We start from the raw sequence: 24,884 nt of genomic DNA, 5'->3' as shown, positions 1-24,884 counted from the left end.
ATGTAGGCCTGTTATTTATCATGTGCCTACAGTATGCAAATTTCTCACCTGGACTAAATTGAGGCCAACACGTCCAGATGCATCTGTCTGATTATTCATTTTTTATCAGATATGTCCACACATAAGGACATTCTGTATACGATATTGGAGTGAAAAAAGTTTGAGTCATAATGGAAATTCTGTGCATTTATTTACAGAAAATGTAATGACATAATATGGTAAATCTTGTTGAAACTGCAAACTTCTCATATCCACCAATTGGCAACTGTCAACAGTGCCTCAAAGCTCTCGCTGTTTGCAAATCACCATTTCTCGGAGCTACTGCCAAACTGAGTCAAGAACTTATGCAACATAAGATATATTCTTATTTTCTCTTCACATACCACATGCATCTAAAATCTGAAAGCACTAGCGTATCCAGGGTGAATTTATTGTATGAAAACACATTTCATTTTACCTTGATCGCATAAATGATGCAAAATCCGATACGTAAAAACATGTATAAAGAATTAAATGCTTCTCTCTTAGGCCCAAGAATCTACCTTAAGTGAACCAGGTATAGTCATCATTCATGGCATTGTTTTGAGAGAGGCTTCTGCAATTTGTGTACCGTCTGTTGAAGATTTTTTTTTTTTTTTTTTTTTTCATTTCTGAAAAGCTCTTACCTGATCAAAATGCCTTGTCTGACATTCCATAAGGTTTTGGACAATAGCTTTCACAAAGCTTTAAGCAATTTAGATTAGTTTGGTGACTAATTAGACCCAAAACTGAGATTATCTCTTCAAGTGTGACTGACAAAAGGGTGCTGATCATGGGAACATTCATAGTACAATAGTATATAAGTATATAATTAATATTGGGTTGCTATGAAAACTGTGAGTTACAAAATATGACATTTTTAATTAATTTATATTTTTTATAGCTAACAAACCTGAGGTCAAGCATTAGGATAAATCTTCTGGTGATCTAGTAGGTTGGTGGTACTGGGAACTATAATTTTAAAAACACTATTTCACTCATATTTAAATGATAAATTCATACACTAAAATTACCCAACCATTAGGATGGCTGAAAATACACATCTTATTTTATTTATTTATTTGTGTATAATCAAACCTATGTACAATAACCTGCCATAAAAAATGCTTAACTATACATAATGATGACTAGGCCATTATTTACAGATCAAATAGGTTTTTTTAATAAACAAAAATTGGTCTTAATTATGGTAAATATTGCACTTTGTCAGAATAGCTAAAAATGAAAAAATAAACTGAATTTTTACAAATATTTTTGTACCATTTATTTAAATATATATACTAGCAATGCACCATTGGTCCAAAGGCTAATGGACAATGCCTTGTCTGTAGTATTCAAACTGAAAATCCAATTTGGGAGAAAATCTTGGAATATTTCATCCACTGCATAATTAAAAGCACTGAAGAGGATTACCACAAGTTGAAATTGTACTTAATGTCCCCATTTCTTCATGGACTACAGGCAGGTCTCACTTCTTGAAAAGCCAACTCAAATTTACATTCTCTACCCAATTGTAAACACCCTGAATGAAAGCTTCAGCTCTCACCAAAACCCTAATACTGGCTTCATTGGCAATAGCAGTCACAGTGCTGATATTATATGGTGTAGTGGTGGTGGTCATCCTCATAGCCCAGTAGCAAAGTATACACAATTTATATGTATATTCATCTGATTCTTAAATAAAAACAGGATCCATGATAGGATTCTTCATTCATCAAATCCACTATCTTTTATTCTTGTTTCTAATTTTGTGCATTAAGTCCCTGAAACAAAATAGAAATTACATTAACCAAAAGTAAAATATGTGGGGTCACTAAACAATCTTCATCACAATAACAATCAATATAAATTTAAATCAATATATTTACTGATAATACCAACATATAAACTTGTGAAAATTATCACCAGACCGCGTCTGTAAAATTGTTGAGTAACAGAGTGGTTAAAGATCAATTCATTTCATGGATCCAGAAGAGACCTGGTAGTAGGATAAGAAGCTTCAGAGGAGCAATGAACAGTGGAGTGCTACTGTTGTTTGAAGAATACAGTAGGTAGTAGCACAATTTTCATATTGAATGAAAGGACTCTTACCATTATGACATCCAGCATGTAGCAGCACAAGTCGTGACTGCATCTTGGAATGAGAGTGGTAGCATACATGACACTATTCATGACAAGTCAAAAAAGTTTGCAAACAAAGAAAAGACCTGGAATTGATCTCCCTATCAAAAGACTTGAGAAGAAAAATCATTACAATGGCACTCCAGAATACCTTTAGGAATGGATTACAGTCAGCAGCAGAAGATATTTAATCTCAAGAGACCATTGTTACAGTTGTGACTGAGGAAACAGTCCTGGGCACAACCAGGGGACATGGTCACAATCCAAGTTGGCAAGGATAATAGGGCCTCATGAGAAGCTACTGCAGCCACAGAAGTCAGTTTTAATGGCATAAGGACTGTGGATAAAAACGTGCAGATGCAGCAAGCATCCAGAGCTGACAGAGCATGACTGATGACGATGGGCCCACCATCAACTGTCCACAATTGAACCAATGAAGCTATATCCTGATCAAGAAATACCGAGCTGTTAATCAGCTCAGTGGTCTGGTAAAACTAAGGTATACTTAACTTATACCGAGATCATCATCTTGAGCCATTCAACAAAGGACTTACTGGCACACAGAAGTAACTCCAAATGAAGGCATTAAGGTGGGAATGGCAGGAATGGGCAAAGAAGGAAAATGAGCAGGAGGAACAAAGCCAGAGGTTGGTGAGTGGGTGACAAGTAGAAAAGAAAATTCCTCCCAAGGATGGCATAGCACACCCCAAGGGAGGAAGTCTAAAAGGAATCAAGTCTTCACCAGAAAAATGGACGTGAGGATATCCACACTTCCTAACCTTAACACTGGCATAAGGAGGAGGCATTGAGGATGCACTTCAAAGTGGGATACTTATCCCAAGGAAATAAATGAGCCACAGGTGCACCCACCAGTCGCCAAATAAGCAAGCTCTGCATAATGAAAGCAATAGGGAATGATTACCATTACATATGCACTATAAAATACATTATTACATTCACAGCATTAGAACTAGTTATGATCTTAATACAATTAAAAAAAGAAAGGGTGCAAATACAACATGCAAAACAAAACAATTATAATAAATGAAGCAATTCTATAACTGTGCTTAAGGAATCTTAGCCACAAAGAGATGTGACAAGACATACAATCTGCAGGAAAAAAAAAAAAAAAAAATTACATATATGAATGTCTATGTCAGTCAGGCTGTGCATGTGTGACCCAAAAGCCCTATTAAATTTAGATATGAGCTTGATCAACTGTATTGATAAAAATATTGACATCATGCTTATTAATTCAATGTTAAACTTCATAACTGATAATACAAAAAAAATGATTGGATCATTAAAAATGCAGCAAATTATTAGAAAATATTCCATCATGTAATATTTTAATAATAAAGGTCTGGGTAATTTTCCTGAACAGCCATTAAATAAAAAACTTATAAATACAGCAATAACTTACACTACCAGAAGCACCAAACACTTCAGATTACAGCCACTGTGCATATGAAATGAATGGCAAATCTAAAACGAAACAAAAAGATGCTAATCCTAGAGCAGCCTGACACAGGTCTGCTCTGCAGTCACAGAGGAAGAGCAGCTTAATGGGACAACCCACCATGGTCTGGATATTCACAGCAAGGTTTACATGGAATAGGGCTATTTATAATTAATGAGTAGCATGAAAAACCTTGTAAAAACAACACGTCTCTATATACGTAATCTAACTAGACAAACATGCTCCTGTACAGTACTTACTTATGCATATAGAAAAATATGTAACCATTTTTCTGCCTTCCTTCAGCAAATACAACAGACTCCGATATTTTTGCAACAGATTCATCATCATAGTGAAACCAAGACTCTTCATCACAGTTGTAAACATCAGACACATAATGACCTGTAAAATGGAAAGCTCAAGAGGTTATCATTATTACATAATTGGACAAAACTGCCAAGTTGAATACTTAACTCTCTTTATATTAAAAAAAATTTTTTTTTTTTATACATATGTACCTCAATTTGCAACCAAAGTTACAATGATCATCCCATGAGGCATATTTAGGTATATATCATTATTTGTTACTGGGCAAAAGTAACATTTTATTTCTACTGTATTGTGATTCCTTTATTATACAAAACTTTAGTAACTTCTACTGTATGAATCTGAAGAGTATAAGTGATGACATGTCAGGAGCGTAGCACCTGCTTTTCTGTGCATCCTTCTCTAATATATTTTTTAGGTTTAGCCAGATATTTAATTAATTGAACAGTCACTGTATGAGTTCCTGTAGAGATGACATACATAACATTTCTGTCCAACATGTCGCTGCAAACTGTTATGTAAATAGCAGCAATGTAGCTGTCCAACTTACTACAAAACCCTACCAGGCCATTTGCCTGCATTAAATAATGTGAACCTGAAGGTCTGATTTTACCTAGTAACAATACTTATAAATGCCATGCCCGTTACCACTACTGTATACCTAGTACGGAATAGTATGACAAATTAGACATTTTCATTATTACAAGGTAGTTCATTATTATTTTACTAGACAACTAATTATACATTATGATAACTGTAATGATAAATTATAGGTTTCCAAAATCTGTAAATTAAAAAATTACCAGCAAATCATGATTATCATTAGTGATCAAAATTTCCAGCTTGTAAATGCTTAAAAGAAGTAAAGGCCATTAAGTTACTATACGCTAATTATACAATTAGGCCAGCGCTATGAGAGCTGATAGTCAGCTCAGTGGTCTGGTTAAACTTTAATAATAATAATGTACGCATTAAAAGTTATGATTTAGGCATAAAAAAAAAAAAAAAAAAAAAAAAAAAAAAAAAAAAAGTGTTCCCTTTCCATTCCAATATGTTAAACAAGTCATTTATAACTAACTAACCAATTCATACAAGTACAAAATGCTATTTCTCTTTCTTTGCCGTTGCTCAAATAACTTCAAGAAGTTTACTTAGTATCATGGAGCTTACCTGTATTTGTAGTTAAGCCAAAATGGCTGATAATGCTAATCAAGCAGTAGGAATGTCTTCTGCTCTCTTGATTTTCTGTGACAGCAACACTTTCTTCTTTTACGTTTTCCTCCTGAAATACCATAAAATGGTAAAAAAAAAAAAAAAAAAAAAAAAAAAAATTAATGACTGAATTCAAAGAGCTAAAAGGGTGTACAGCACCACCTCAACTTAATGGACAGTTTGTGGGTCTGGCCTCCCAATTAGTAACAAAGACCTGGTATCGAGAATACCCAGAACCAGTACAGCTAAAACATTAAAATCTGTCTCAATCTTTCCTCTCTTTTGTTGTGTCATTATTTTTCAGTAAGATTTTATATAGGCAGCACTATTTAATAAGCCATCAATTAACACAGGATAAAACATCAAATTTACTTGCAAAAGTCTGCAGTTCATTGTCAATTACAGGTAAGGGGTAGCTGTTGAAAGCAATTTGCACCTGTCTGTCTGTCTACCCTGTCTTCCTCTCTGGCTATGTAGCATCTTAATCAAGTCAAGAAAAATACTGCCAAGCAAAATTCTAGTCAGTGAGAAATTGTGCAACTCTGAGCCACCCTGTATGATTTGATGAAGCTTGAATCTCATAAGGTTAATATTTTTTTTCAAGTTTTCATACCTCGCAAACCTAAAACCTTCCATACCTTTCCTTTTGGGAATACCACTCTACGATCCACTAATAGATATGGTTATTTTGAATACAACATGCCACGTGACCCGTACTCAAATAGACTTCTTTCTGATAGAATGTTACAGTATCTGCAAAATACCCCTACAAAACTGATATACACTTGAACAGCAGATGAGTAACTTCAAGTTCCCGATGCCTTAGTCACCAACAGCAGATGAGTAAGTGTCTAGTCATGATTGGAAATAGCATGAACCAGACTCTTACCTACCTACCATCAGTGACTTCAAACTTTTGAGAGTTGAAAGACTTTCTGTGGGCTTACCAGGCTGTTCACTTCCATATTTCTTCTATAAAATGAAATATGAGTGTCTCTCAATGTTCATCATACTCATTTTTCTCACACAGCAACTGCCTACCTTTCAACAGGAGGGGAAGGGGGTGTTCAGCTGAAGAAATATAGCCTGGCTAAATGTCGACTGACTAGAAAATCAAACCTCACACTGAACACAGTATTGATAAAATACAGTTATGATTTTTTTTGTATGCTCCAGTCAAACCTAAGTCTACTATTATATAGATTTTATGGCACTTGATATTTTAAAGTGAGGATGAATAGTCAATTAATTGTTTAGGAGTAATCATTTTGTAACTCAGAATTTTCACTCGATATTTTAAAGTGAGGATGAATAGTCAATTAATTGTTTAGGAGTAATCCTTTTGTAACTCAGAATTTTCACTAAGTCCTCAGGTACCAAAAGTATCAATTAGTGAAGCTCTACCTGTAGCTTCAAATTCTAATCTTACCCGAGAAATTCTCTTTTCATGTATACACCAATTTTTTGGCAATAAGTATGAATAAGCTGCACCAGTCTAAACAGGGTAAAGGCTGCATTTATAAACAATTAAACATTGCCAAGTCTACACGTCTTTCTATCTTCACAGCAGGAAGTTTAAGAATGGATGGCCAAGTAGGGAGAGAACAAACAAAATGGAAAGAATGCACAGCAGCCAAGGGCAAAAGGAAACAATGAAAATGACTTAACACTACTGTGATGCAGTTTAAAACAGATGGTGTAGGAGTTAAGTGTAATTAATCTGTATTTTTCTTCTCCTCATAAAGGCTTGTATGCACAAAGAGGGAAAATTTGTTATTACACTGACAGTGATGTAAAAATGGCCATCATAAAAATACAGTACTTACATTTACCTGATCAAGATTTTCTTCCTGGTTTTCTTGCGAATAGCTCATCCCCATGTCTTGGAGCGATAGACGGATAGCCTGCTGTATTTCATCCTCCTCTTGTTCCCCTTGAACATCTTCCATACTACGACGCATCACCATCTGGAAAATTTTGTTAAAAAGACTTACAACCATTTTCATTTCCCCATTTACACAAACTAATTTCCTTCATGACACTGCTTAGGAATCAAGGTTATAGCATAAAAACAGACAGGTGGTAGTTATAATAGCATTAACAATCATACACCATACTTCATACTGTAAGAAACTGTTAAGGAGGTTGTCAAAAAGGACAATTCCCTAGCAGTTATATACTCTTTTGGCAGCGAGGTACATACCCTGGCAAAAGCACTCTACTGATAACCACTGCTCAACACAATGAGCTGAATGATGTCCTTTTTTCTCTCTCTCTCTTACACACACACACACAAGTTCATCTTCAATACATTTACCAAATTTTAATACAGCATTTCAGTGATTACAGTATATTTTGGATATATGCAAATTTACAAATTAATTGCAGCAGTTACTGAAAACAATGATGATAGATCTGACCTTGGAACTTGATACAGGGTGTCAGACTGTTACAATTGTGCTCAGTAATGGGGTAGCTGAAAAGAATGACGGCTTTGCATCCTGACACATCTGACTGGATATCCAAGTATTTGTCGTATGTTTAAATGTATACTGGTTAATTTGTGATGGCTGATATTTTGTTGTAAGTGACTGCACCATTATGCTTCACACTGACTTCAAGGTAAAATAACTCAAAATTTACAGCAAAATATCTAATACAATTTGATATTTTGACTGACATGTACTGTATGCAATGCACTGTTCTTTGCTGTACATTAACATGTTCAGGAATATTTACTAACATCTATTCTCTATTTATTGCATCACTGTGCTGTTGGTACAGTAATTAATCATTAGTCTTTTGGCCTGTGTATATTGGTGTGAATACACATACACGTGTCTTGTTAAAAAGACCACCGATATTTTTAATGGTATTTATTTAATGCCATACAACACTGTACTAAATGCACTAATGTAGTTTCACATGTATATTTTTCAGTGTGTGTGTGTGTGTATAGGTACATGTATGTATTGTGTTAAGGTAACCTACACTTGTGTGTTAGTTTGACCTTTCTCTTGTCAAAAAACTTTTTTCCAGTAATTTAGGGCTATGTTAAAAAACAAACATGTTTATGGTCTTTTTTTTTATACTGTAAGAGCATTGTATACTTTTAAATATTTTTTAAGCATAATTTGTTAGAAAAACTGCAACTTGCTATTTTTGTTATGTTGTATATATTTAAGGAAGCAATTAATTTTCCTGATATATCTGGATTGAATGATGATTACAAATTAGTAATTAGGGTAATGTGTGGGGTATTTGTAAATATTCATTACTTACTGGGAGGCCAGGCCTCTGAACTATCCGTTTGGCTGTGACTTTCAAAATACTTCTCCTGAGAGAAGAAAAGATCAAGGTGGTAGTTTCCAATACAGTATCCCTAACCCATTGTTTTCAAATCCCAAGATGAGGACTAAAGGCACTGATATATATAAGCTTTACAATCAAAACACATCCACCTTCACCAAACATTTAAACATATGCTGAACTGAACCATAATTATGTTAAATAAAATGGCAAATTTCAAAAGTGACAATGAACCAAATGCATAAACTAAGCTTACCTGCAATTCTTCATCTTCATCAACTGTTGCAGTATTGCTGTCACCAGCTGCTTTTACTGGACTTAGAGAAGGCAGTATACCTTCCTCCTCTTTTGAATTACATATATTCAACTCGGAGGACAAATTACGCACTGTCAAAGTAGTCTGCTTGGAATTTTCACCATTCTGGGAAGTACTGAAATCAATTGTTGGACCATTAATTACAATTAAAAAAATCCCAACTATGTTCAACTATCTGAGATACATACTATCATAAAATAACCATGTAGGTATTACTAACAAATGTTGAAAGAACTTTCAAAACCTTTACCTCTTTGCCTCAGGATTCCATTTAGATGGTCCGGTCACACCTTCTACAATGAAGTCGTCCAACGTTATCCATCTGTTAACAATTACTTTTGAAGACATCTTGATACTTTCACACTGTTCTGGCTTATATTCGTACCTCTTCAGTTGTATTATTAAAATTCTAAAATAGAGAAAGAAATACCGTTCAATAAAAATTATTTTTTACAAAAAACTGATCAATCATACAACAGCCACACTCCCAAGTCTCTACTGTCCTTGCAGATATGTGTGGATTGTTCACATATGCAACGCCTAGACCTACCAGCGACCATCTTCCCCCAAAACAGTCAGATAACTACTGTCTTGCCACATTCTATTAATAATAACTGTTAAAAAGTGGCGTTATTTCATACCCATCTTTTCATGTGGGACTTCATCAGGGTCTGGGAATGCATACTTACAGGTTGCTAGTGTTTTTGCTCTACTATATACTTGTGCATGTATCCTGAAGATTCTGAGATACAGTGAACCCCCCGTATTCGCGGGGGATGCGTCCCACACCCCCCCCGCGAATAGGTAAAATCCGCAAATGCTTAAAACCCATCTAAAAACACTTAGAATTGCCCATTTTGATAGCTTAAACCAAGAAAAACCCTGTAAAAATGCTTATACCTGAGTATTTTAATAGTTTTATCACAAAAAGTGCATTTATTCATGAAAGAATGTGTGAGTCCACGAACCATGAGAACGCGAATCCGGGGGGTTTACTGTACTTGATATGCTAGCAAAAGACTTGGTGTGAAATACAGGTCAATACACATTAGGTATCATTATTTGTTTCCAATAGGTTCTCACTATAGTAATATGAAATACTGTCACTGGAATAATGAAATGATGATTTACTTAAGTTCTTTGGATCCATTTTCTTATTTTCTACAATTCTAAATTACAAGGCAACGAAAAGCCATTTGCTGAATACAGCTCTTGATCCCTTGTTACCAACTTTATCAGATCAACCAGTGGTCCAGAGGTACATTTTCCATTTTTTGTATTTGCGAGAAAATAATAAGCAGAAGAATTACATTTTCAAAATCTCAAAAAGATGCCACCAGCTTTTCATTGATGTAACTCCCTCATCAATGCCACAGTAAAAGCCTGCTTCCAAATGTCCACTCCCTACCCTGACCCAAAGACATAACACAAACAATACAGCTCCAGTTTCAACTTCCAGGCTTGCAATAAATAAAGCCACTGATTGGTGATCATCCAAAAATGACCCTCCAGACAATGGCTTTGACAACTTATGTTGTTGAGGCTCTATCCTAAAGCAGCTGTGCAGGACCAACCCCTCCTGAGAAGAAAGATGGCTACTCAGGGACAGCCACATCCTGGCTGGAAGATCTGGACAGTAAGGAAACTGTTGAATCAAGGACATCCAGGACTGAGAATGTCAGCACTATATGATTGATGGGTTTGTGATGAAGCAAAAAGCAAAAGCATGAAAATCACACCAAAGACATCATAAGATGCAGTCTAATAATTTAAATTATCTAAAGTTTTGTGCAAAAAAACACAATTTCTTAGCAACAAAATTCTTTAAAAAATAATAAAACCATCAAAAGAACGAACAACTAAAGCACCAGGTACTTTTGACTAAATTCATATATAAATTACAGAATTACACAGGGTTACCATTTCAGCCATCAATATATCCTGAAGCAGGTAATGTTTCCTAAGTTATCTTACCTGGGAACACTTGTTACGGTTGTAACAACTGACGAGGTACCATGACCACACTTCTCACACGTCAGTTCCCTTTCATCCTCTCCCATGTAACTTGACACAGCATCCTGAAGTGTATGCCCTCCACTATCTGGAAGGTTTACATACAAACCAAAATATGACTGTTTCCTTCCTTCTACTTCACCACATCTGAAACAAATTGCCAATTTATACTAAAACTGCTCCTACTGTAAACCTTTCAAACACCTCATCATGCAGAAAGGCACTAAATATTACAAATGTCACTCACAAAGTTTCCTCACATCACATGTAAACAATTCTTGGGGTTTGGTGTAGAAGATAACCATAACTATTTAGGGGGGATTTAGACATGATTTGAGATTTTTTTTTTAATGAAATATTTTCAATTTATAGTAAAACTTACATATTGTACAAAGAATACATGGCATGTTATGGGTACTTAAAATGTGCCACAACAGTTAAAGATGAAGATCAAGAGAATCTTAGGAGACCTCCCACAAAGTGAACCTCAAAAGAATTAGTGGACTGAAGTGGCTGTACAGAATATTAATAGTTATTCCTTGTATCCAAGGAATAACTATTAATATTCTGTACATTAGTTTAGTGCAATCTGTTACTATAAGGAAGTGAATCAAATTATAACAATTATCTAAACTTTCTAAAACTTTAAACAGTTTTAAGGAGAACATTAAGTCACATGACAAGATAGTTAAATGATAACATTAGGTAAATAACTCAAGTTCCATAGTATACGATATAATGACGATGGGAAAATGGCTATGACACAGACATGTCTCAGCACCACCCTAAAGAGAATAATATGTAACAGTCTCAGCTGGGACATGAGAATACACATTCGGAGACATTCAGACAGTAAATAAGGATGCTTATATGTACTGACGGGTTGTGATAAAACAAAAAGTTATGCCTTAAGTTATGTACTTTAAACTATAAAATTGGCAAGCCTCTTCATGTTCTCATCATTGGCCTGAATAACACTTAGAACATCAAATCAATTTGGTATATCCTGCATTTTTGTGAATGGTGGTCTGGGAGAACTAACTACTGTAGTTTTTATATCCCCAAAAAAAGGCACTTAACAAAATAAATTGGAAATTTCAACAGTAAATGAGATCTTACCCCAGGCATCTGTAGGATTCTAGAAGCTGGAATTCAAAATTGTCCTTCACCGGATTTTTCAATAAATGATCAGCTTTTGTTTCTGTTTGCACTATATCACAGACTTTCTCACTTAATCTCCTCTCGAGACTCTTCTCCTTTACACACACACTACCCGAGTCTAAATCACAGTTCACATTATCACAGTCTTGAATACCACTGTCACCGTCTGTAACCTCCATTATTAAGTCACATGGATAATCATTTCCACTTCTTGCACCACTAAGAAATATTTCATCATCACTGACTCCAACAGAGCTACTAGCAAGAGATTCTCGAGATTTAACCTTAACAGTCGAGGATGAAGGGGACCGACTAGCATGGCATACATCAATTTCATCTTTAATTATATCAAGAATTTTAGTTAAAAACTCATTGGCATCCTGCATCTTAAAACCTGAGAAAGAGCCGTCTATCCTCTCCAAATTCTCCTTGACAGTTCTGAAAGGATAAAGAAAAATTGCTGTTAGAAAGAATCTATACTTAAGCATGATCACAATTTTGTATTCTACAGCTCAGTTTCAAAGACTAAATAACTGACTGGGAAGTATATAGTCACCCACAAAAGTGAAAACTTTCTAAAAATCTGTATTCAATACTGTGACATCTGGCAATTTGAAATGGGCAAACTTTAAAGAGAAGCTGTTCATGATTACCTAGTTTCATTTGATGCAACGCCCGTAGATGAATTGTTAAATTAACACAATGTTCCTGATACTTAAATATATTAACTTAAAACATTAATTACTTTCGTTATACAGTATTAGCAAAGACATTTACTGACCAAAAATTAGCCCCTCTCCTTACTAAAAATAGAACCTCTTGAACTACAGCTTTTCCAAGATAATACTATCGGGCATAAATTCAATTAAACAGTGAAAGGACATTTGAAACTGTGACATCAGTGGGAAAATGAGGCTGAGCATAAGGAAATGAAAGAAATTTTAAGCAACAGCAATGAAAACAGAGAGCACTTTCCTTTAGATTTGGGCTAATTTTTATAGCACTATACCTTTTCCTCTTTTACCATCATCAGTTCAGTAAGAATACAAAAAAATAGACATTTATTAAAAATTATGAGGTAAAAAACCTTTGTACAGGTCTATACATGTTATTACGTTTGTGTTTCACACTGCCTTAACAGTTTGAAGAAATATAATCACACTGTATTGTAAGTACTGTAGTGATTTAGGAAAAAAGAATAGCTTAATTTTTTAAGTCAGGCTTTCAATAACATTTTTATTTCCAGGTAAAGGGATATGCCTGTATGTAATGCATTATATATAAACACTATATATATATATAGAGAGAGAGAGAGAGAGAGAGAGAGAGAGAGAGAGAGAGAGAGAGAGAGAGAGAGAGAGAGAGAGATGAATTCATCTTTGATATCAGATTTGGTAAACACCTTTCTGTCTAAGTTTAGAAATATAAAATTTCTTACCTTCCCTTTCTCATCAATAATTCAGAAGGAAATAACTGGTATACTAGATAACCTTTTATTCAACACTTTATTGTTTTTAAATGGTTTTCATAAAAAATCACAAACTAATACCCTTTAATTATAAATGCTGAAAAGGAAAATATATATTTTAAACTTCCTAAAATGTGTACAGTATTTCATAAAGATCTAATATGCACTGACCTTAAAGAAAGCTTCACACCAGACGCTTGACCCTTCATCCGGCTGTATAAAACCTGGCTGAGACCATAAAACAAAGAATTGCTATTCACACCCAGTTCTGATGCAATCTGACGATAATCACACAGGAATGTAGGCAAACCAAGTAAAGACTGGAGTACTGAATTGAGATAGCAAGTGTTGCCATAATTTGGAAATCTGAAAAACAAAAATTATGATAATCTCATAGCAAGAAAGAGACTGAGATTCCTTTAGTAAAATATAAATGGTATTACTTGGAAGAAGAAGAAGAAGAAGAAGAAGAAGAAGAAGAAGAAGAAGAAGAAGAAAAACACACACAAATGGAAACAATAAAAAAATACAGTAAACACCTGTACACCTAAGTATTATGAATTCCTAAACATAATTTTGCAGCAAAGTAAATAAAAATGTTATTTTCATGATAAAATTAAGTTTCATATTATACTTACCAAGTTATTACGTACCTCTAGCTTCCACTCGCTCAGCATCTTAAATTTCAAAAATCGCGGTCGAGCTTCGATATTTAGTGTAGGTGACAGGCCTTGCCCACCAACGGGAGTAATGGAAATGACTTAGCAGAAAACTTTTCTGTTTACGCCATATGTCCATGAGAGGGGAGAAGGGATGGCCAATCTGTAATTACTTGGTAAGTTTATTTGAAACTCAATTTTATCATGAAAAATAACATTATCATATAAATAACTCACCAAGTAATTACATAGCTGAATCCACATTGACAGGAAGTGGGATGCATGGACATATTTATTTACTGCAAAACACTGTTATGGTAATGACTTTGAAATAGAAAAGTTGCTAGCACTGAAGACAATGCTTGTCATTTCCTTATTTGGTAAGAACTACTGCAGGTAATTACTGCCTCTTAATAGTTAGTTCCAAGTGGGACCAATCTTCACGCATGGCGTCTGCTGCCCATGCTAGAGGGTCCGGGGCCTGAAAAAAAAGAGGAAGGCGATGGTTCCCTGAGGTGGCAAACAAGTCCAATGTCAGCCTGCCCCATCGTATCACAGATTCCGACACACCAAGGGATCCAAGTTCCACTCGGTGGGAAGGACCTATTATCTGACGGCTCATCTCATCCATCAGAGTATTAGTTTTCCCTGAAAAAATTGAGTGACTAGACTCACTCGATTTGATCTGTCTACAGTAGAAGGTCTCTTGCTGTGTGGCAGAGAGAAACGAGTGAGAGCCACCTCCCTTTTGTATGTACATTAGGGCTGTGGTATTGTAGGAATGGACTGCCACAGTCTTGTGAACTAGGGTCGAGAAGCACTAAAGCTCTAAGTGAATAGCTTTCAGCTTTTTGACGTTGATGAGAAGGTTCTGTTCTTCCGGAGACCACATCCCGGAAACTTCCCTGTCGAGAAGCGGACATTGGAGAGGGTCCTAGACTGGACTTGGGCTTACTGCTACAAAAGGGATGATGCTGGAGAGGAGACCCCGTCTTTGGAACAAATGCGGACGAATCCTTGGGGCATTTGGAAGAATGGGCCAGAAGATCCTAGGTCAATTAGTGAAACATGAGCACCAAAAACCTTTACTTCAAAACCCACAAAGAGAAAAGAACCGCAAGTTCAAGAGAGCCATCCCTGAAGGTTGTCTGCATGAGAAAGGAGTCCTAGCCAGTCCGAGGCAAAGGCTCCACAAATCACTGCCATCTCCAATCTTCTTGACTAGCACCTCACCAACCAGTCCAAGAAACTGAAAGCTTCAAACAACTCAAAGAGGTCTTGACAAGAAGGTCAAGTTCTGCTGACTCCTCCCAGGTTTAGGAGAGTATGACAGGGACCTTCATCTGGTTTGCAACTTTCGCTACTATGGCGGAAATAGGTGAATTTGAATCGGACATAATAACCAGTGGACTAGAAAAAATGGTCCTAAAAGCTATTAAAGCTTGAAGGCTACTCAAAAAAGTGGTACTTCACTGAAATCCAGCCATACAATTGAAAATCAGTAAACAAAAGCTGCAGCAAACCCCCGATGTTACTCAAGAGCCGGCAGAAACAGAATGAGGTTTTCTGCTAAGTTGTTTCCATTACTCCCATTGGTGGGTGGGGCTTGTCACCTACACTAAACTACTGAAGCGTTACCGCGATTTTTAAAATTTAAGCTGCCGAGCAAGTGGAAACTATAGCTTAGTAATTACTTGGTAAGTTACTTATATGAAAAACATTATTATCAAGTGAACTAACCTGAACTAATTAGCAAAAAATTCCTCAAACATATTATAAATCAATGACCCTAAGCCTTATGTGTGAGCAGTTGCATAAATCTATCCACAGCAATATTTATCAACCCATCCTTTCCTTCAACAAATGAACTTACAATCTTTGATAGGCATATGATGTGGAAACACATGCATATCATACCATAAAATGATGAAAAATCACAATTTTTTTTAAAGTACATTGTATTTTTCCTAACTATGCAAAACTGAGGTCCATTTCATTAGGAATTACTTTCAGTGAAGCTGGAAACGGCTGTTGAACTTTCAAACAAGTTGGTTAGGCAGTTAATTACCGCTGGGGAAGCAGGAGTCCCGCCTGCCCGGATGTAAACATTCCAATTTGCCTTTTGGCCCAGGTGTCAGATTGAGGGGTGGCACAAGGTGGGTATGAAAATGTAGGGTATGAAAATGTAATGTACAAGACCTCAGGTTTCTATAGTTATGAAAAATACAATTTACTCTACCACCAAACCTGAAGAAAAAGTCGGGTCAATGGAAGGAGTCTACTCGCTCCAGGGCGAGGAGAGGCCCCCAAGACGAGGATATCCTGATCGTTCCTCCCACACCCTGGTCATTCCACACCCGACGAAGCGAGTGAAGAAGATGAAGGGGGGTCATCTCCTGAAGTACAGGCAGCCAGAAGGGGAAGTTTGCCAGGAGAAAGAAACCATCCCGAAGGGTTGGCCACCAAGGGAGTCATTGGGGGCCAATATTTGACCTGAAGCTGCTAAACTTCTTCCCGCGAACCCCAGGACACACATTTGCTGGGGGAAGGCAGGCTTACGAGGTTTATTTCCTTCATGAGCTTGCATAATGAAAACAAACACACAAAGCAATCAACGCAAGGAAAAAAGAAAAGATCCCACCAGGAAAACAGACCAACAGTAGTCAGGGCAGAGAGCGAGAAACACGTCTGCATTGCACAACGGCTGAAAGCAAATTGGAATGTTTACATTCGGGCAGGTGGGACTCCCGCCTTCCGGACAGTAGTTAACTACCTAGCCACCTTGTTCTTAGTTCAACAGCCGTTTCCAGCTTCGCTGAAATTAATTCCTAATGTAAAGGACCAGCAGTTTGCATATCGTGTCAGAACAAACCTCATGTATGCAATCATTGGCTTCGTTTCATCTTTTTTTTTTTTTTACAAAACAGAACTGCTACCATCAACAACAACTGCCATTTAAGTGATTCTATTATGACAAAAGTGCATGAAAAATTTAACCATAGACTAGAATATAAACTTTAGGCCAAATGCCAGGACCTATGCGGTCACTCAGCGCTGAAAGGGAAACTGAGAATAAAAGGGTTTAAAAGGTTTAACAGGAGGCAAACTTTGCAGTGGCACTATGAAACAATTGTTAAGAGAGGGTGGAAAGTAAGATGGAAGAAAGATATGAATGGAGGTGCAGCAAATGAAATGAAAGGGGTTGCAGCTAGGAGCCAAAAGGACATTGCAAAGAACCCGAAGTAATGCCTACAGGGAAAAATATAATAATTGAGAAAAGCATGGCATCTTTAAGATTTTGTGTATTAAGTTTTTTTTCTGTCATTTGTGATTTAGTGAGGGAACACTACTAAAAAACCAAAGAAATGAAACACTACTAAATGATTGCAGTCCAATTAGCAAAGTTTTACTTTAGCTATTGACAAGTAATATTTTGTAGTTACAACAAAACTTGCAACGCTAATGTGCAAATCTTCAGACTAACAATGTGAAAACAATGATACATACCCAATCAAATGTGGTAACAAGACTTGGTGAGCTGATGAATCCGCAGATTTACAAATAGGAACATTCTCTTTTTCTGCAGAAAAAAGCGACTTAGGTCCGTAAGCTTTTTCTACCAGATCTGGAGATATATCACTGACTAATCTAGATTTCACCGTGCACAAAGGCTTCCTCTTATTGGAGTATACTTTAACAGACTTAGGCTTGGGGTTCCCGAGTGGAGACGTTTTCTGTAACCATACTGGACTCTTTTGTTCCTTTCTAGACGAGAGAAAGATCTCATCATCACTGGACTGATAGTGGTTCTCCTTGTCATTTATTTCTTGAGTCCTCGCCTCCTTTCGAGGAGCAGGCTGACACTCCTCGTCACTGTCTGTAAACACATTGTAAGGGTCACTGCTGTCTAACTCCCCATTGATGGCACGAAAAGGTCGCTTAGTGGGTTGGGGAGACTTCTTAGGTTTAACTGGAGTAGTTTTGACTTTCTCCAATGTGAGCGGAGTCTTTGCAGAAGACAGGATCCTATCTGTGCGGGTACTAAACCGTCTCTTGACATCCGATCTTGGAGGCGTAACATGCACCATGGTTCTATGGTTTTTGAATTTCTGAATAAATTGATTTCCACCTGAAGCATACGGATTATGCCTCAAGGCATCTGAAACAATCAATCAATACCTTAGATACTGTGCATTAACTGGTAGACAACTGTAATCAATTAAAAATTTACATAACAGTTCCAATAAGGCGTAGAGAAAATCTGACAATTATAGCACTTTATAAGATGAAAGCCATTTGAAATGAACAACTGTTACTAGTAAGAATGTTTCCAAATCAGAAGACTTAATAAATAAAAAAAAAAGATAAAAGCACAAGGAAATGGAAATGAGAAAGACTTAAAAAGTAATGAAAAGAGCACAGTGAAACACCTACTTGAATTAACGGTGGTAAGGGCTGATTTCTTGGGCGTGAACTCCATCCTCAAGAGTTTCCAACTACCAATCTTTGTACCTAAAACAAAACAAAAAAATCTGAATTGAAAATAAACTTTTCACAAGGGGTCTCATAAACTAATAACAATAGTCAATGCAGATAGGTAGCAAAGAACTTTTAGCATGGCACTTGGTACTCTGCACAAAGCATACTGTACGCAGGACCATTCTTTGAGAACTTTTCCTTTGGCATCTGAGACTACATGGGGGCGGTTGAAATGAGATAATAAAATGCTCTGACTGTATACGTAGGAAAATACAAATTAAATAATTTACTTGTTAGGTGGGAGGGTAGTCTCTCAACTGACCTGCAATCTGAAACTCCACCAAGTACATGGGGGAATCTCTTTGGGTGCTTGGCTAAAAAAAACCTGGTATATCAGGATACCACTTGGTGTGAGGCCAACACAGAGCTTGAGATAACAAAAGTCATTCTGAGACCAGGAGTAAACCATCTTGGTTACTCAGTTAAGCAAACTGAATGGTGGACAAGCATAGACATTTAGACTGTCCAACAAAAGAATAAGCTCCTAAAGTTAGAGTTGTCCCTCCTCAACACTAAGGAATAATGCAATGCATGCTCTTAAGAGTGCCTGCCTGTGTTGCAGGATTTCCAGGATGAAGATATACAGATGAGAAGTTTTTCGTCCAAACACGTGGGGCAGAAACATTCTATATATGTAATTCTTGCAAACTAATATCTATCACAATAAAAAAACATTACATGTATATGTAAGTAACCAAGGATTTTTTCCAAGTTTCAATTTTGCAAAATGCACTTAGGGACATTTGATCCTTCGGGGGCTAGTATTAAACACGGCGAAAGTGTAGACGAATCACTGTTTTGCCGTGTATAGTACTAGCCCTCACGTGGCAATGGAGTTCGGACTGGGAACAAACTTTTACCGTAAAGATTAGGTTTATTTTCCTAGGCGGAACCTGTGTGTGTGTGTGCGTGTGTGTACTTCTCGAATGGCTCCGGGGAAAACAAAATGAGTGAAATACAAGGACATTAATTCTACAGACAGCCTAATTCTCACTCAGACTATGGTAATTTGGTAAACACTCAGACTATGGTAATTTGGTAAAAATGAAGGCTAGCCTACAGTCTTGTGTTTGCTTTTACGTTTATCCCCAAGGGACTGGTACTAAACACAGCTTCCATTTGGGACATAGAATAACAGTTACTAATGCAGAGGAGTGCAGTACTAGGCCAGTCAGTTAGATCATTTGCAAACGAAATAAACATCAGAAATACTTAAAGAACGGCACAAACGCAGAGCAGGGAGATGGGTAGGCGTGAGTAACCCTACCCTTTCCTAGATGTCGTGCCCTACCTTACTGACCTAAGTTAGGGCACTGTCAGGTCACTAGCAAATCCAGGGGGGGGGCACAAGATTTAGAAAATAACATAAATCAGATATAAAAATGGGAAATATAAAATCTATTATAGAAATAAAATAATGAGAAAACAAAAATATTAATAATAATAATCTTAAAATAAAAAATCTATTATAGAAATAAAATTTTGACAAAACAATAATTATAATAATAATGATAATCTTAATAATAATAATAATGGATTTGGTATTTCCTGATAGGCTAGGACAGGTGATTGCTGTCCATTTCATAATTTCTACTTAAATAGTAACCTGTCCTGGTCGGCAACTGACAGGAACCAGGATGCGTGAGTCAAGTTCAGTTTTACCGTAAAGCCTACTAAATAGCCTAGCCTACTTCCTGGTCCAAAATACGATAAATTAACGGTTTAAAGTAGAATTATACAGTGTTTTACAGTGCTACTAACGAGTTTGGGCTAGTTCTGGCAACAGGCTAGCCAAATAAAAACATGGCCGCCTACCAGCCCAATTAAGGCTACGCCAGGTTATGCTAACATATCAAATAGCCTAATCGACGAACCATGAGACCTAAGTATTAACCTCTAAAATTGAAGGGAAAAAAAGGGCTCGTCGTCAGCCACGCCCTGTAATCACGGCTTAGGGTAGGTCAAACTGGCCTCGGCTACGCTAACCAAGCCGCCTGCCTACCCTACACAGCCTGCAGACCAAAGGGACGCAGGGAAAGCGGACAAAACGAGCAACCTTCCACTGACCCTGGCCGTCAGACTGACTCGAAAGAAGGAAGGTCCTCACCTACAGAGTCATATCAGGGCATCGGAAGTTTACAGGCCACTATCACAACGGCAACGGTCCCGCAGGAGGGTCGGACTTGACGCGAACCTCCTTCGAAGTTGACTTCTCGAACTTCACTCCTTTCCGAAGGGATTTACACATCTACACGCTTCCATCGAGTGTCAAAGGACGCCAGAGTCATTTTACCACCTGGAGAGTGGTTCCTCACGCGCGAAGGACGTCAGAGATCTGCATGATCGAGGGAAGTATCGGCGACACTCATCGTCTACTTCGTCAGCAGAATGGAGGACCTTCCACGCTAAGCGGACTGAAAGCGCGCGAACTGAGATGCGAAGCGAGCACAGTATTTTCTCCAACGGTGAAGGCTGCAGTTTGAGAACTTGAACTGTACTTCTTGCTACGGATGATACTTTACCGTTTTCCTATAATTTTGGTGGAATGTTCACGTCTGTGGTCATTTAGTGAGTGGCCACATGGTTGTGACTTGTGGGGGGTCTTTCAAGTTTCGGGATTAGGGAAAATGGAACGGTCTCACGATAGAAAACGTCGTTTCAAGTACGTATGAAGCTTGTCACACGTAGTTCTTTTCCCCTGATCGCCAATTTCATTTTGCTATTTTCTTATAATTTTGGTTAAATGTTCACGTCTGTAGTCATTTTGTGAGTGTCCACATGGCTGTAAGGGTCTTTCATGTTTCGAAATTAGGGGAAATGGAACGGTCTCACGATAGAAAACGTTGTTTTGAGTACGAATGAAGATGTCAGACGTAGTTCTTTTCCTTGATCGCCAATTTCATTTTGCTATTTTCTTATAATTTTGGTTAAATGTTCACGTCTGTAGTCATTTTGTGAGTGTCCACGTGGGTGTAAGGATCTTTCAAGCTTCGAAATTAGGGGAAATGGAACGGTCTCAAAATAGAAAATGTAGCTTTGGGTACGTATGAAGATTATCAACGGCAGTTCTTTGTCTCTCCAAAAAAAGCAGCGGATTACTAAGCCATTTAAAAAGCATGAGTAATCACCTATGTAAAAAGTTTTTCCAAGAAACGTGTCACTGTCTGAAGTTTAATGTTTACATTAAATTTTTACATATCTCATAATAAATGACATTATACTTGATTTGTAAAAATGTAGTGTACAATTATTTCGTAAAATATAAGTTATGGCGGAATGTCTTAAAATGTGATTAATCCAACTTCCCAAAATGAATGTCGGCGAATATTATAGCTTGATTTACAGCATAGTTAAACATTTCATCGTTCATAAACGCAGAATAACTATTTATGGTGCTTTTTATGACGTAATCAGGATATAAAGGACATCTCACCAATCAACTTTTGATCTCTTGATCGATTCAAGAAAATTATCAAGAGAACAAAGTTATTGTTTTTATCACATATCCTTGAGAAATATGTTTTACTGTGTTATTCTCCAACCTTTATTTGGGAAGATAAGCAAACTTAATAATTTCGACATTCCACTGGGAATTCTAACGACATATGTGTATGCTGGCACAATGGCTGCTTAAATATGCGCCTCTGCGGACATCACAGTTTTTATTTATTTCTTAATGCAGGCCCTATGAAAACAATTTCTTTACATCTGTATAATTCCACTATATATTTATTTAAAGTGCTTCTTCATAACAACTAAAAGACTTTGTAACAAGTATATTAAATACATGTAATTTATCTTTGATCTCTCGTGCCTTGCCATTGTTCAACTTATATTTTCGCTCACCCAAAAAAGTTTTTCAATTCGTAAGCCACGGGACATTTTCTGATAATTAATTTTTCAAGCACTAACATCTTTTTCTATAATTATAATTAAATTTACCTGAAGGATAATTAATTTTTCCAAAGTGAAATGAACCGATCACCTGTACAATAAACATAAAATAGAATGGTGAATGTGTTACAAACAGTGGGGAGTTTGTGGACTGCTATAAATTTACTGTAGAAAACAATACGGTAAGGTCAAAGTGGAAACGTAATGTAGGAAACAGCTCTGTCATTCGCTACGTAGCCGATAGAACGAAAGTCCGTATGACAAAGAAAATGGTTATTCTACAGTTTCTATGGTGTTTAAGATGATGAACTATTAAAAAAAAAACTCTTACCCTTTAAAAGGAAATAAAAGGTAATTTTATGTTTATTTATAAAGATTACACTAGCCTTACTCTCATCATTTCTTTCCAGAACTTACTTTCTCCAGAGAAAAGGACCAGTTTTCTTTGGTTTCTGGTTTGTGAAGTTCTTTATATTTGTCATTACCTTTACTATGAATCTTGCTGCTTCTTTAGTTTGGGTTTCTAATTCCTTCACCTTAAATTTGTTTCATTTTCAACCCCTAAAGACTTTAACATTCAGACATTCTATTGATTCTCCTTTTCACTCACATAATACTGAGCTCATGTCTAATTTTTTCTTTTAAAGTTACATTTTAGTTCCTTCGTCATTGCTAATGCCTCTTTGGTACCCAATTTATTCATATGAATCTTTCTACCACTCCCACCCGTGAACGTAAACTTGGGCCTCTCTTTTTACCTTCTTGGGCTTCTGATGCCTCTTTAATAGCCTTTTCCTATCTGCTGTTATGATGCTGTGGAACAGCAGCTTTTCTTTATACACAGTACTTTATCCCTACTGTGGTGTAGTTGTTGGTTGTACAGCATTCCTCTCTTGACTCTGTACTGTAGCTGTGCCAGTGCCTTCAGTCCTACCCAGGTTTTCACATTAGCAAAGGTAGTAGGGATTACCACAATTTCATATATCTTAGTTCTTATTTCTAAGGGCGCATTCCCTACCACTCCACAGCTCATAAATTTTACGAATCAAGAACTACAGTTTTTCATTTTTCATTTGTATACAGAGTTTATGGTCACCTTTCTCAGTGTACCATTCCCAGGTACTTGCATTCTGTTGCTCTGTATTTCACCATTTCTTGCTCTACCTTTCACATGTTTCTCCTCTTTTCTCTCTGTTTCCTATTACTAGGACTCCCATTTTCACCTGATCTCCCTCCCTTCTGCTGGTGGAGAACGTGATGTCAACTACTATTACTAGGACTCCCATTTTCACCTGATCTCCCTCCCTTCTGCTGGTGGAGAACGTGACGTCAACTACTTTTACTGCATTAGCACTTCTGTTTCCACATCTGTGTTTGACGCTTTCTTGGTTGTGTCCGATTTCTCTCTCTCTCTCTCTCTGTCTATTTCTCTCTCTCTTTGTGAGTCTAAGGCACGGCAGTAAGGAATGAGTAACCCTACTGGGTTTTCCCAGTGGTCAATAATTTTATGATTATAATTACAGTATTATTATTATTTCATCAGCAATCAGTTTCAGAGTAAAAAAAAGGCATTATCTATCCTCTCACAGCTTACTTAGGATGAATGCCAGAGTACTAAAAACATTCAGCAGTATCATATCCACTCTTACATAGGCCCCTCAGCAGGAACGCAACAGCCATCTTTACAAGTATCACATTATTAAACTATATTGCACATATTCTCTCACTTCCTGACTATCAAAGTTCCTAGGCTCAAGAGTTATTGGTATCCTGTCAAACCGAAATACGTCTAGGAATACCCTCTGTTCCAGCATCCCTTGGCTTATGCACATGATAATCTCTACGGCTCTCTGTGAAGGGTCAAATCACCTAAAAAAAAAAGACTGCTTTATCTATTCGTCTCTGCTTAGCTCATTACTTACAATAAGGAATCAACAATCGTCCATAACTTTTACCTTCTTCGTTCACATTCAAAGCTCATTTCGTTCCCCTGAAGAAAGGCTTGATCACCAGCTCTGTTATACATTCCAACTTTTCCCTCGCTTTCCACTTCTTTGTCGATGCCACTTAATTATTCGAATCTTCTCTCCTTTCACATTGTAGTGTGCATTAACCACGTCCATCCTGCCAACGTACGCGATAAGTTCGTATTTCCGTTTTCACGATTTCCACTTGCCCTCATAACCTTACTTTTGCTAACATTCACATTCAACAGTTTTTTCCAGTAACCACTTTTACCAGTCTGATTTTTTTCTTATGACAATTTATACACTTTCATCTACAAAACTTATGATCAACCCTTTTCCTAATTTTTGATTTACACACACACACACACACATATATAAAGAAATTCGTTTGTGACAGTAA

General features: G+C 36.8%; 1 protein-coding gene across 4 annotated transcripts; it reads right to left on the bottom strand.

Annotated features, from left to right (window-relative positions):
- Positions 1-1,083: 1,083 nt before the first annotated feature.
- On the bottom strand, positions 1,084-21,236 carry LOC136828947 (ubiquitin carboxyl-terminal hydrolase 37-like). Of its 4 annotated transcripts, none has more exons than XM_067087334.1 (12): positions 20,731-21,236; positions 18,519-18,596; positions 17,592-18,243; positions 13,597-13,791; positions 11,916-12,395; positions 10,758-10,943; positions 9,034-9,192; positions 8,724-8,898; positions 6,991-7,125; positions 5,117-5,228; positions 3,880-4,021; positions 1,084-1,802 (listed from the first exon to the last, which is right to left on the bottom strand). In XM_067087334.1, exons 2-12 carry the CDS (start codon positions 18,562-18,564, stop codon positions 1,763-1,765), a joined length of 2,322 nt encoding a protein of 773 aa, XP_066943435.1. In that variant the 5' UTR covers positions 18,565-18,596; positions 20,731-21,236; the 3' UTR covers positions 1,084-1,762. The 4 variants fall into 4 exon arrangements, with proteins under 4 accessions (XP_066943435.1, XP_066943433.1, XP_066943434.1 ...); XM_067087332.1 differs by having other exon boundaries at positions 6,985-7,125; positions 20,731-21,197; XM_067087333.1 differs by having other exon boundaries at positions 6,985-7,125; positions 21,146-21,197.
- Between the last annotated feature and the right edge of the window lie 3,648 nt (positions 21,237-24,884).

This window comes from Macrobrachium rosenbergii, chromosome 43 (genome assembly GCF_040412425.1).
Source record: "Macrobrachium rosenbergii isolate ZJJX-2024 chromosome 43, ASM4041242v1, whole genome shotgun sequence".
Taxonomy (NCBI): domain Eukaryota; kingdom Metazoa; phylum Arthropoda; class Malacostraca; order Decapoda; family Palaemonidae; genus Macrobrachium; species Macrobrachium rosenbergii.
This window is presented reverse-complemented; position numbering and strand designations above follow the sequence as displayed.